The sequence below is a fragment of the Protomyctophum bolini genome (assembly GCF_963924005.1).
Source record: "Protomyctophum bolini genome assembly, chromosome: 2".
Lineage (NCBI taxonomy): Eukaryota > Metazoa > Chordata > Actinopteri > Myctophiformes > Myctophidae > Protomyctophum > Protomyctophum bolini.
Genome location: NC_137863.1, coordinates 8,988,140 through 9,003,132, shown reverse-complemented (window position 1 = coordinate 9,003,132; position 14,993 = coordinate 8,988,140). Strand labels below are relative to the sequence as shown.

At 44.2% G+C, this 14,993-nt stretch overlaps 1 protein-coding gene across 2 annotated transcripts in view; it reads right to left on the bottom strand.

Annotated features, from left to right (window-relative positions):
- Positions 1 to 10,755, bottom strand: part of flnba (filamin B a) — a 56,920-nt gene extending 46,165 nt beyond the window's left edge. For both annotated transcript variants that reach the window (XM_080792885.1, XM_080792886.1), the window contains exon 1: positions 10,229 to 10,755. In XM_080792885.1, the coding sequence (XP_080649011.1) occupies positions 10,229 to 10,520 (292 nt within the window). In that variant the 5' untranslated portion in view covers positions 10,521 to 10,755. The remainder of the gene's footprint in view (positions 1 to 10,228) is intronic.
- Positions 10,756 to 14,993: the final 4,238 nt, after the last annotated feature.

Genomic DNA, 14,993 nt, shown 5'->3' with positions numbered 1-14,993 from the left:
CACACCCACACACACACACACCCCAATATCATCATTGTGCTGAGCTCATTGTGCTCCCCACACCCTGGGTCACACTGTATCACACAGCAGCATTATTCAATTCAATTCCATCAGAAATGGCTTGGATTATAAGTAACGTATTTATTACCATAAGTAACGTATTTATTACCATTAATAATTATTAGTACTCATAATAACAACCAAATTGGTCGTTAAGCCAATGAATAATTATACATTTTTTTAAACAATTTGTTACACTACTTTTTTGTTAATGTAAAAAGTGTTTCTGTATTCTGTGGAATATATGCATACAACACACTAAACCTATACCCCCCCCCCCCAAAAAAAAACACACAAACGCAAGCACAGATACACATTCAAATTCACATCTGTTATGACGTTAACCACTGAGACATGAAAGTGTGTGTGTGTGTGTGTGTGTGTGTGTGTGTGTGTGTGAGAGAGAGAGAGAGAGAGAGAGAGAGAGAGAGAGAGAGAGAGAGTGCGCACACACACACACTCACACACACACACATGGCCTTACATGACCTCACCCTTCTGATTCCCAGGCAATGATGTCATCACACAGCCAACCATGAAGAGAGGACCACTGCAGTGATGTGTGTGTGTGTACACGCGTGTGTGTGTGTGTGTGTGTGTGTACGTGCACGCACCGTATGTGTGGGAGTTGGAGAAGAGAAGAGAAGAATTTGGGCTGTAGGGGGTAAACCACCATCATTATCAATCACACACACTTGTGTGTTAAATTACATATTTGTGAGGTGATGTGAGTCCATGATGACAGGAAAGATGCTGTGTGTGTGTGTGTGTGTGTGTGTGTGTGTGTGTGTGTGTGTGTGTGTGTGTGTGTGTGTGTGGCTTGCAGATGGGGAGGTGAAGAGAGTGAACAGATGAAAGGACAGCCTAGAAAACAGACAGACAGCCTAGATAAAGACACAGTCAGTTTAGGAGACAGACGGACAGACGGACAGACCAGGAGAAAGACAGAAATTACAAGGCAGGCTAGGAGACTAATTGGTGATGAATTCAACCAATGTATGTATAGCCAAGATTTCGCTGGAATATGAAAGATTGGAATCGGACTAATACAGTGATAATGCGATTTTGTAGTTGTAGTGATTTTTTATTAATGCATTTTTATGCAAAGTGAGATTTCTGAGGAAAATAAATGTGAAAATCAAGTTGGGTGGAACTGGGTATGGCCTTTTTGGGGAGTTACATCATGATCCAAGGAATCGAGGGGAACGGTTCAAGAGTTATATGCCATAAAGCGTTCCGTTATGAGACCGATTTGAATTATTTTGAGGAATATTCATGTCTGCTCCATAGATGATGTGATGTCACAGCTCCAGCACGAGATTACGCATTACGTTAAAGACATAAAAACATGGAATAAAAAAGTTAAAAACATCCGTTACATTTGTCCCTTCCAGGCTTCCACTCTAAAACATTTCCATGACAACAGGGGCAACTGAGACAGATGACATAAAAATGACCTTGGCTTAAACCAACAAAAACACTAGAGATACACTGTGTGTGCGCGTGTCTCTCAAGTTACATCAAACAAACAGAACCTCTGTAACTACTCCTCCACACACACACACACACACACACACACACACACACTTTCCCAATAGACAGAGGAGAAAGCAGAGAAAAAAAGAGAAGACAAAAGGAGAGAGAGAGAGAGAGAGAGAGAGAAGAGTGCGCGTGCACACGCTTGTGCATGCAAAAACTGTTTCAGTCAGTAGAAAAATGGTTAACGTTTAATTGGCTGACACAAGGTGTCCAGACAGGAGAGGAAATCAATTGGTCCTGACAGACAGACAGAGACAGACAGACAGACGTAACCTCCGACTCAGCACAGGAAGAAGCACATTCCACTTGTCGCCCTGGCAACCTGAGTAAACAGTTGGTCTGGAAGTGAGTTAGCCAATCAAACTTCCAACATTCATTATTTAAGAAAGACACACTTCAATTATTGAAGTGTTCAAGTGTTATTTTAACCTTTGTATTTATTTATTTGTTTGTTTGTTTATTTATTTATACTATAATTGATTTTTATTCTGTCGTTTTATCTTGGTTTATTTTTGTATTTAAGGGACAATGGATGAAAATTCTATCCATTATTACATTTGGGAGAATTCCACTCCCACATATTGGTGACCAACATGGAGTGCACACCTTTGCTGACATACACAGGAGGACATGCCTCTGTTTCGTCGCCATGATACGTCTTGAGCTCTGCGTCTTCAACCCAGCGTTGTGGGGTCTGTGACTACTGGTCAATCACAGCGCGGCTTTAAATTCCAACACCCAGCTTTTGCAGTTCCCTCACTCAGTGTTGAAAGTGAAAGTGTACAGCCCTTTTCTATATCGCCTCGAATAAGGGAAAGGTAGCCAGCAGCGGACACACAACATTCAAAGGGAAAACAACAACAACAATGATCACTGTGATCACAGCATGGAAAAGTGTATTAGCCAGTGGCCAAAGACACTTCGCTGTCTGCCTTTGTTCCTAACGTAACGCTTTGTGTACTCTTGCTGCGCCTGCACTGACACACGATAGTCACTGCGACACTAGCCTCGACACAGGTCAAAAATAGGCTGGTTGGTTCACCGACCTATATATATATTTACACAGTACACTACTGTACTATACTATACTATGTACAATGCTGTACTGTTACAATATACTGACCATCTCAAATAAACAAATGCAATGAAAAAAAACCTAAAAACACTAGCCTACTGGTGTATACTGGTAGAATAGTGTGACTGTGAGTTTGTACAAAATTGAAAGAGCAGGTGTTTATCTACCCACTGACCAATAGAATGACTGCAGACTAGAGACAGTCGCATGGCAACCATGTGACGTGTGTCACATGGTCACGGACACACACACACACACACACACACACACACACACACACACACACACATGAGCTACGTCAAAAGTTATTTAACAGATGTAAAAATATAGATCTGATGTGGTTAAGTGATGCAGAGCGACTGAGATGGATTTTCGAACAAAATATATTTGCATTAGCAGAATATATAGAGAAAGCTTGGGACATACGGACAAAGAAAACTTATATGTGATGTATTTTATTTTATTTTATGATAATGTTTATTTCTGTTTTTGTTTTGATCAATTGTGTAACTTCTGTGTGGGAAGTGAACGTGAAATTGTTTATTTATGTTGTTGGTGTCTTATAATCCCGTAAGGGATGGGTCTTAAATGACAAGACACGAAAATAAAATTCATTCATTCATTCACACACACACTTCCATATTTAGCTGACTTTCTTTGCAAGTTTGTGAATTTTAAGGGTACAATATATTTCCCTAAATTAGAGTAAGATCCCCAAAGTTAAAATTGCTAAATAAAAGATTCCTGTCAGCTACTGGTATCTAAATAGTAAAACCAAACCCTGTATTTTTCCACTTCCATTTCAATTATTCTGATTACACCATTAGCATTATTCATTATCAGATTAAGTTTCATAACAAGACAGGACAAAAACACACAAACAGGGAGATGAGCAAAGCATTAGAATAAATCCAGCAGAGAACCCAGCCCAGTCAGTGAGCAAGCAGACATGTGCATAGTACACACACAAACCATAATACCATATAAACAAACCAGGCAAACACTTGTGTGTGTGTGTGTGTGTGTGTGTGTGTGTGTGTGTGTGTGTGTGTGTGTGTGTGTGTGTGTGTGCGTGTGTGTGTGCGCGCACACACACACACACACACACACACACACACACACACAAATCCTAGGTGTGTTCATTCAGTCAAACTCACACCCATCCAGCAGGTTTCACAATGTGACAATACTACAATCACACTCAACAGTTACAACATCCTTAGCCGTCGCAATTCCAATTCCGCTACACCTTCCATTTTCAAAACAACTATTTTTTAAACAAATTTGTAATATTCTTGAAACGTACAAATCTTGTATCTTGGGTCCCTGCCTCCTGGCACCAACTATTTTGAGTGTCCGTGGCCAAATACATTGGAGGACCGTCCTGGACATGGAAAGGTTTGAGAACCACTGCTCTATGCTACGGGGCATGACTCAGTGGACGGACCCGCCCACCCATCCGCCAACCCCAGAAATGTGCAGACGCATAAATGGGTCAGTCAGCAGTGCACCATGAGACCAGTGCCTGGCTGCAGTGGCTGCATGGGGGCTCAGCCAGTGCACACAGACAGACAGACTCATCGTTGCTGTGGGGCAGAAACCTAGCATGTCCAAAACCACACAAACCCCCCCAAAAAAGGAAAAAGGATCATGTGTTTAGTTCAGTTTAGTCAGAATCTATTGTTAATACATTTCATTGGTTAAATATCTTGCAATGCTGTCACGTCTCAGCTAGAAGGTCCTGGGTTTGATTCCCGCCGGGGACGCTGTGGGCATGTTCTCTCCTCCACGTCATCAGTGCCCATCCTCTACGCTAGGTGGAGTTGGCGAAAGGACCTTAAGTTCTGTGAGGAGTTTGCATGTTCTTCTCCCCGTGTCCCCCCGGTACCCTCACAAAAACATGCAGTAATACTGGTCTCTATACTCCCCTCTGTTCGGCCTGCTCTCTCCTCATGCATTGAAGGAAGCATGAGCCCAGTTCGGGGTTCTCCCCAGGTGGGCAGAGGGACAGTAGCACCCAGGATTACAGCTTAGGGCAATTGGCACCGGGTGAAAAATGGGTTGCAAAATCGTGGGATAATAATTTAGAAAAAATAAAAAAGTCACTATGACTAAGCCATAAGCATACAGTATAAGGAGTTACTCATACTCATGTTACTATGACTAAGTCATAAGCATAGGGTATAAGGAAGGAGTTACTCATACTCATACTCACACTCATGTTACTATGACTAAGCCATAAGCATAGAGAATAAGGAGTTCCCAATGCAGCTATGCTATATTGACTGTTGTTGTCTAACCTCAATTTGTCGATGTCATGGCATCAGGTACGAATAAATCAGTCAGCTCCATTTGTGGGCAAAAAGGTATATGGCCATATGGGCATATACCGATTACATCAGCTATCTGCAATTACGGCTATTTTTGAAATTCTTTGGACATTTGAGTTTTTCTTTTTATTTACACGTGTTCGGGATTGTGGTGAAAACCGGGACAATTTCTTAATAAATGTTGAAAATGGGACATTTTAGTGTTTTGGAGATATTTGTCGGGACTCAGGACAAATCGGGATGTCTGATCACCGTAGGTTTGATGTGCTGTGATTTGTGCCGTTCGTGGTAGTTTGGTGTGTTGTCATTTAGTGGGTGCTGTGGTTTGGTGCGTTGTTGTGGTTTTGCATGTTATTTGGTTGGTTCATGAAGTATGGTATTGTGTGGAGGAGGAGGTAGTGCATGTTGTTTGGCTGGACTGTTGAAGTATGGTATGTTGCTGTGTGGTGGAGGAGGAGGTAGTGCATGTTGTTTGGCTGGACTGTTGAGGTATGGTATGTTGTTGTGTGCTGGAGGTAGTGCAGAACGTTGGCAGGGTTCAGCAGCGCTCCTCCTTTGTGTAACAGACAAAGAGCAGGGGCCCGGGCAAAGGAGCCTGCATGACAGTTAACAATTAATCAACGCAACAACTTCTTAATAGCCTATATATAATATATATATTAAAGAGATGTGTTAATAACTTACATGCTGTTAAAAGCACACACATACGTCACACGCCTGCTATATGCTCTTTCGTCAGTTTCTTGCTTCTCTGCTCCTCCCTCTCTCGTTCTCCATCATGCAGTTGTGATATGTGACAAATCAACACTATCTGGACAGAAACACAACCTCTCCTCTGTTCTCTCTCTCACCCTGTTCTCGCCTCTGAATGACAGACTGGCTGACTAGCTGGCAGACTGATTACTGGCAGACGGCCTGCTGGGCTCACTGACTGGCAAACTGATTGTTGACCAACCATGTACTGTATTATCTAGTCAACTAGTTTAATGAATGTTAAACTCATTCAACAATATTGAATGTGAACATAATCTCTTCCTAGTCCACTGAGTATTTCTGTGTGTGTGTGTGTGTGTGTGTGTGTGTGTGTGTGTGTGTGTGTGTGTGTGTGTGTGTGTGTGCGTGCATGCGTGCGTGCGTGCGCACACCTATGTAATTTCCTGTTTGCTGTGGAAAACCAAATGTACAGAGTCCTGACATCACTGAGTGTTCCACTCCCAGCCACACCCACTCTCAGCCCCGCCCACATCAAACTGCCCACAAAATCTATTCATAGGGGTGCGCTCGCGCACACGTGGGTGGACACACACACACACACACACACACACACACCTCAGAACAGAACTAGGAAACACTCTTATTAAGATATGAGTTTGAACATAGTGTTTAAAGACACAGAATGAGACAAAGAAAATAACTCATCAATGTTTGTAATCCCCCATCTCTCTCCCCATTTCCTGTCAGCCCTTAATAAAAAATATAAAATAAAGGCGAAAGCCAACAAAAAATGTATTTGCCCGGATGGACCTTTCAGAGCGTCCGGCACAGTCCGGGCCAGTAGATGTCGCCATGCACTGGCCCGGTTAGGCCAGTGGAAATAATGCCCTGAAAATGAAATAATGATAAATAAAGTCTAATCAATCCCCTGTAGTACTGTTTTGTAATGATTTCTGTGAAATCGTCTTCTACATCGACTTCATTTCTGTGAAGTCTACAGTATGTAGAAGACTTCATGGGACTGACTGGCCCCATGAAGTGAACAGTGTTGTCGTAACTGTCGTATTTCAATAGGGACTTTAAGCAACGACTGTTTTCAGGACGGCTCCGCTAGGCAGAAGTACGGGAGCTGTGACACCGTCGCCGTAGCTGTCAAAAGCGTTAAGCAAGCAGCCGTCGGCGTTTAATATGACATATGGTAGTGTTATTTCTTCGTTCAGAGCATGCCAACACATTACACAGCATAAGAGAGGCGATGGAGCAATCGGTGTAAATGTAGGACAGCTATCATTTCAATAAACATGGTTATGACATGGCGTTGTACACTACGTGTAAGTGTAGCTTCTCCCATAGTAGAAAGGGCTGCGACGGAGAGCAGGTTTATGTATCGAGCACTGATCCATTTCCGGTTGCCGTAGCAGACTGCCGTAGCCGTCGTTGCTTAAAGTCGCTAATGGCTTAATGTCTACCCATGCACTTCCTTTCAGTCTGGTGCAATTCCAGACTCCTAAGGATTGATTGCCAGACATCCCCAACCATCACCCTAAACCTTGACGTGTAACCATCTCTAACCTAAACCTAAATATAATCTTTTGATTGGTGGGAAGTGGGAACAGTACACAGGCTGGGAATAAGTGCTGCATGTGAGGCTCAACTCGTCCCTAAGCCCTATTCAGAAACGGTCAAAGGTCTGATAATGTTTTTTGAAACATTTCAGATTTAACACATAATGACATTAAAAGGCCAAATGGCATGCAGGTTGAAAGTAGTTAACAGAGAAGGCTGATCTCCTCAGACCACTTGAGGGTCTAGCAGTCAAACTACCTGCTAAAATCAAACATTAGTGGGTGAGTGGGTGCCATTTGAAAAGCTCAATAACATAAAATTCAAAATAAAGTGTGATAAAGCTGTTCTGCACAATCACAGCTTTTCCATGTGAACTACTGGACATGTATTCATGTAAATATTGACAAGTATTACTCCGTTTAGACAGGACGGAGCACACACACGCACACACGCACCCACACCTGCAGTGGTCTTCTCATCATTTTCCAGAACATCAACTTCCTATCTCTCCTCTTTGATCCAAAACAACAGGAAGGAAGGATGGGTTCAGACCTAGCCCCTCCCACTGAACCTGTCAGTTCACACTTCCTGCGTAGTCAACAGGAATGATGGGATCATGAGTCGTGTGTGTGTGTGACTGTGTGTGTGTGTGTGTGTGTGTGTGTGTGTGTGTGTGTGTGTGTGTGTGTGTGTGTGTGTGTGTGTGTCCACTCATTCTGGATAGGAGGTAAAGGGTCACAATGCATTGGGACGAACAAAGGTTCAATCCCCACAAGAACCAATCAGAATGATCTCCTCTCCTCATTCACCAAACCTTTCTCACATTTTCTACTAGTGTGTTGTTGTTCCTAAGAAAAGAACAATATCTGATTCATGAAACGTGTGCGACAGCAGCCCTGATTTGTGTGTCAAATGATGAATGTCAGTCAGTCAGTCAGTCGAGTTTGAGAATTGGATTCTTAACCCATTTAGAACGTTGTTAAACCTTTAAGCCCAAGCCACACCAAAGGGTTGGGTCGGGACAAAGGTTTTCTGAGGTGAACCACACCAATGCAACTCCTTGCAACTCAATGAGCTATGTTATATAGCAACATCATTTTCTTTTCTTTTTTTAATAGAATTGTTTTCGTTTTTCAGAAAAGTCGCAATGAGTCCTTCAGCAAGGTATGCTAAATGCAATGCAAAGTCTCTAAGGATAATCGTGTAATGACACTGCTAAATCATCTAGCACAAAATCAATACAGCCAGTCAGCCACATTTAACTACAATTACAAGTATCTAAAAATGTTGACCGTCTGTCACTCACTTCATCTGCTTTGTCTGCTTTTTGAGCCCAGCAGAGTCCCAGAAAACTGCAGATATGCTGCCTTGCCTATACAACTCTGTTCTAATTGTATTATCTTCATTTCATTTGAACAAATTCTACTTGTCTTTATGTGTACTCAAATGTCCTTTTATAATGTTTATAAGTCTTACTTAATGCTCTGTGTACAACGCTTAAATGTTTTGTGTAAAGCACTCTGAATTGCCTCATATTTTAGATGTGCTATAGCCTATACAAATAAACTAGCCTTTCCTTAATAACAACCTGTAATAAATCAAACATCTTGAATGAAAAATTATAATTTAATTAAAAACAATCCATACCATTGGCAGGAAGACAAGATTCCTGACTTTGATGCACACACACACACACACACACACACACAGGCACACAAACACACACCTGCGGTTGCCCACCAGCCAAAGTTGAAACATCTGAGAGGTGATGTCACTCTATGCATGCCTATTACTTACCACAGCTACATTTTATATCGATGTGCTTTGTGCGTGTGCTAGTGTGTGTGTGTGTGCGTGTGCTAGTGTGTGTGTGTGCGTGCGGCCACAGCCAGGCGTACTTCGGTGCATGCACAAGGGGAGGGGAGATGCAGGCTGACATGTCTGAGGTGTGTGTTTTATCATAGAGCTGTCTTTAAGTAAAGTTGATTACGTGCAGGCTATATTCATAGGCACATGCACGCACAGTCACACACACACACACACACACACACACACACACACACACACACACACACTTTAGAAGATAACCAATAGGATATGAAAAACATAGCTGCATAGCTATATACGTCCCAGGCAAGTTGTATGTATGGGTTTATCTCTACACACCAGATAGTTAAACGTTAACTTCAGGAAGTCTAAAGAAACCAGGGACAGAAACGGTGCTATACCTGCTCACTGCTGGCAAGGCGGGGGGGGGCATTCTAATCCAATGTATAGGCTAGCCCTAACAATTCATTCATACCAGTACATTGTGAACAATTCTGAGTTCACCATAGTTCGTCATTGGGTTTAAGTAGGCTAATCAACACACTGCCATGGTGTCTGTGTAGTGTGTACTATATAAAGTATGCATACACCGGAACGAAGACACATTTAAAAGCTTTAAAGACGTATAAAGTTCTCTTGTTAATGTTCAACAAAGCATGTTTCAGTTCAGGTGCCTAGGGGTGACCTGGGTGAGGTGACTGGAGCCATTGTTCACTTTCTCTCACATTCTTCTAAGTTCTAACTATAATTAAAGCCCAAAAGCCCAAATCTCAATCCTACTACCTCATTTCAAATGAGCTTTATTGGCATGAGAAAACACACATTTACATTGCCAAAGCAAGTGTCAAAATATAATAAAAACATGAAACATGAAAAGGGGGAATGTATGGGCTAGAAAGTATATACAGTTGGAGGGGGTACCTCAAACACCCCCGAAGGCAGGCAGTCAGTTTAACAATAATTTAACTCATGAGCTCTCAAGAAAGAGATAAAGATATACAAGGTGCTGGTGAAGGGTCCATTTGGTTACCAACCATCATCATTTACCCCCCCCCCCCCCCCCACACACACACACACACACACACACACACACACACACACACACACAAGCACTCACCTATGGACACCAGTTTGATATTCTCCCGGTCCAGGAACTCCAGGGCCACGGACACGTTCTCCAGCCGCATCTGCCTGAAGGTGGGTCGGGCATGGTACTTTCTGTACATGCTCTTCTGGCTCAGCACCTCCAGCAGGGCTATGAGCCGCAGCCCGTCGCTCAGGTCACACTGCAGGTCCGCGATCCGCTTGTTGACGCACTTGAGGTGTTCGTTGCCCCAGCGGGTGAATGTGTTCTGCTGGATCTTCTTCCAGGGCGCGTCATCGGCCAGGTCTTTCTCGGTAGCAGGCATGGTGTGTGACTGACTGTGTGTGTGTGTTTGTAGGTTTTAATAAGTTGAATGGTCAAACTGGCAGGGAAGCCAACGTGAAGGTACGGGAGTGAGAGAGAGTGTGTGTGTGAGCGCGTCGCGGTCTAAGTTGTGAATGCACTCTACTCCCGTTTGGACACTTGGAGAAGGGGAGGAGAAGTTTTGCGCGCCTGCGCGGTAGTCCGTTTTCTTTCACGATTCTTTCTCATTTATGCAAGTCTCTATTTTCCCTCTCTCTCTCTCTCTCCCCCTCCCTATCTCTCTCTCTCCCACCTCCCTCTCTCTCTCTCTCTCTCTCTCTCTCTCTCTCTCCCTCTCTCTCCCCCTCCCTCCCTCTCTCTCTCCCAGTCTCCCCCACCTTCCTCCCTCCCCCCTCTCTCAATCTCCCCCTCTCTCTCTCGCCCCCTCCCTCCCTCCCTCTCTCTCTCTCTCTCCCCCCTCCCTCTCTCTCCCCCCCACCTTCCTCCCCCCCCCCTCTCTCAATCTCTCTCTCTCTCCCTCCCTCCCTCCCTCTCTCTCTCTCTCCCCCCTCCCTCCCTCCCTCTCTCTCTCCCCCCTCCCTCCCCCCCTCTGTCTCTCTCTGTGTCTCTCTCTCTCTCTCTCTCTCTCTCTCTCTCTCTCTCTCTCTCTCTCTCTCTCTCTCTCTCTCTCTCCATCCTCTCAGCTCTTCGTCTGTGCTTCCTTCCACCTCTGCTCTTCCGGTCAGTTCGTTCGAGCCGATCGGTACTGTGTGTGTGTGTGTGTGTGTGTGTGTGTGTGTGTGTGTGTGTGTGTGTGTGACAGTGACTATATGTGCGCGCCCGTGCGTGAGTGGGGACTGGGGACCGTAGTTATGATATCGGTGGACAGGGGACACCTACTTTTTGGTGGTCTAATTTAAATTATGACGTCACCTACAACCCTCCCCCCCTAACTGTGTACATGGTTATGTTCACCAGTACACACACACACACACACCAGAGGCGCAACACTGACCGAACGCTAGGGGGGGATATAGAGCGGCGCCGCGAAGCGGCGCCGCCGAAAAATCCGTCCCCCCCGTCCCCCCCATAGAGTTATTATACAATAGAGAAGACACCCAGAGGAAATCCTGAAGCGCAATGGACATAGTGGCCGAAGAAGGTATTGCAGTTTGGTAAGGTTTTGCCCTCAAACACATGAACGCGCACTAGGCTCCGTCCACTCTGCCGGTCGCTCGCGCGTTCATGTGTTTGAGGGCAAAAATCCAGAATGCACAGGGCTCCTAAACCGGAAGGAGGAGTGGATTCGCCTCATGCGCTTCTGAGCAACTCAATGCAAGTGGACGGGAGGAGAACTTGGGTGTCTTCTCTATTGTATATATACTCTAAGGTCCCCCCCACTACCCTAGGGGAGGGGGGGATGGGGGGGTCGAACCACCAAAACGTGGGGTTATGGTTAGGGTCGGACTACAGAGAGGTTGTTCCAGTGACTCAATCATTGAGTCACTGGAAGCTAAACTATCTGCAATTTCCCCGAAAAATAATTAGCCTATATCTATACAAGCTCCATTAGCAGGCAGCAGCATGTTTTGTCTAAATTGTCTTTGTGACCAACAAATGTAGCTACATTTGCAAACAGTGCTGTTGACCATGTTGTTACATGGTCCATATAACATACCACCAGACCACCAACAGACAATGCCAATATGCTATATTAACATTAGAACGTTTTAAAGACAGATTAATTATTGACGACAATGCAACCTGTGGTTCCAACGTCACTGAAAACTTTCATAATGGCAATTAAATTTACTCACGAGTGCTGATGTGAAATGGAGGATGTAAGAACACACTTTTGTTGTATTAGAGCAGGGTAAATATGAAGTTTTGCGCCAAGGTCTTGTTTATATTCCTCTTTACATAGGCTGTAGGCCTATGTTATTGTCGCAATTTGGTCCGTCTGAGATCTGAGTGAGGGGGCCTTCCTGAGTGAGGGGGTTTCTGACGGCGTCGCTTACTCGCTTCCCCTCTGTCAGAGGTGGAAGCTACGCGCAGCCGTCGGGAACCCCCCCAAACCGACTGTCCCCCCCTCCAGAAAAGAGGTCTTTCTGCTACAGAAACTGTCAGACGAAGACCAAAAACACTAGCGGGGTTCCTATGTTGCGTTATATTTTTCGAAAGAAGCAACAGCTGTACCTATAGTCTCGTACCAGGCCCAAACTCATCTGGGGGGGACCAATGTGACGCTGGCAGGGGACGCGTCCCCCGCGTCCCCTAGGCTATTGCGCCCCTGACACACACACACACACACACACACACACACACACACACACACACACACACACACACACACACACAGAGACAGACAGACAGACAGACAGATAGATCACATGTGTTTTCAGGATACATAGACAAGTAGAGACAAAAGGGCAGTGATATAACTGAATTGAAATCCAACTGAGAGTAGGATGTGTTACCCTGCTTGGACCGTGCTCCGTGTCACTGCATGTGTACAGGACCATTGTACAGACTGTAACCCTCCCTCCCTGGGAGTGATACAAAAAGAGACAGACAGACAAAGTGACGAAAGAAACACTCATCTGTCAGAGTGCCAGCTCTGCATGTTTAGACGAGACCTGCATCTCATAACAATGACATCATAAAGAGTGCTGACTGATTTGACACACCGAGGCCAACAGCAGCAGCCTAAAATGTTAATAAATAATCAAAATAATAAACAAGCCACACAGCAGGAGATAAACAAAAGTTTCACTCTCTCTGTGTGTGTGTGTGTGTGTGTGTGTGTGTGTGTGTGTGTGACTGTGTGTGTGTGTGCGCGCGTGTGCGTGCGTGTGTGTGTGTGTGTGTGTGTGTGTGTGTGTGTGTGTGTGTGTGTGTGTGCGCGCGCGTGTGTGTGTGTGTGTGTGTGCGTGTGCGTGTGTGTGGCTTGTGCACATAATGGTGGTCCATGGGGATATTTAAATGATGTCGACCGTTGCTTCTGTTGTTGGAGGTGGGATGTGAACACGTGTTGTGTTGTGTGAACAGAAGGTCAAATATGTACACAGCAACATGAAGATGTAAACACAGCTCTAACTCTGACCTACAGTATATCTAATGATCTAATCTCCTTTTGAACTCGTGTCATTGTGTGTGCGTGGGGTGGTAATCATTTACGTATAGTCTACACGCCTGTTATAAACCCATTCTGTGAGTGTGTGTGGTTACGTCATATTCGTGTCCAGACAGTGTATACTGTTAAGTAGAGGTCTGTGTTTAGAGCTATTTCACAAATTCTCTATGATCTTCTGATGTTTGGATCTTGAGTGAGTGAGTTTGTATGTGTGTGTGTGATGTGATGTCATGCACATACAGTATACCTGAGTAGAGGTCTGTATTTTAAATTTACTGTCAACAAGTTGTTCTGTCATCAGGCTGTAGCCTTTATTATTATTATTATTATGATGTTACATGACACACACTCACACTTACACACTTCAACTCTCTGAACCTGCCTCGGGGCTAGGTGTATCTGTCTGTGTCTGTCTTATTGGGAGGTGATGAGTAGAACTTCCTGACCATGATGCGTGTGGTGTGTGTGTGTGTGTGTGTGTGTGTGTCAACTATGGATGTTCTTCCAAAAGACGTCCTCGCCCATATTAACCATGGTGATTCAGAGACAGCTCAGTGGGCTGTGGTCCAAACCCCACCCTCTTTCCTTCCCCAGGGTGTCATGACACTTATCCTTCCCTCATCGCTCTCATCTCTTCTTCTCGTCTTTCATTGAGAGGGAGAGAGAGAGAGAGAGAGAGAGAGAGAGACATATTCAACGTATTCATTATGTCCCTCTCAGCCTCTTGGAGGAAACCCTCAACCCTATTTATAGGCATGGGCAGATAAATGTTTCATTAGTTTAAGTGCCTTTCATAGAGGCTGTAGCTAAAGACGTATCCTTATTATCTAACCAACAATACAAGTTATGTTTGGAGTTATTGGTGATTGATCAAGTTATTAGATATGTAATAACATTATTAAGTGTTACATGGCTACCCAGGACTAATGGTTGATGTAATGTTATGCTTGCTGTACCCACTATAGGCCTACATAAAGTTGATGAGAAATGTTCCGTCTTTTGATTAATCTCTGTCCTGGGCGTTGGGCGTAATTATTTAATAGAACGGAGACCTCCGCCTAGGGCGATAAGAGTGTTCATTTTTGTTTCCATTTGTTCACTGCCTCCAAAGAATATCTTCTACCCGAGTTCTTTGCTTTCCCTTTAGACAACAGTTACTAAATGTCCAAACATACTGTAATGTCCCCAACCCATTTACACCCATGTTTGCTTATCGACAGATAAGCAAACAAACAAAGATCGGCTACTGCCATCAGTTAATGTATTTTTTTATGCCGATACCGATATGTGGTACATCGGTGCATAGTTTGTGTGACAATATGTATAAACGTGCAACATAACAAATCCCATTGAGACAAACAG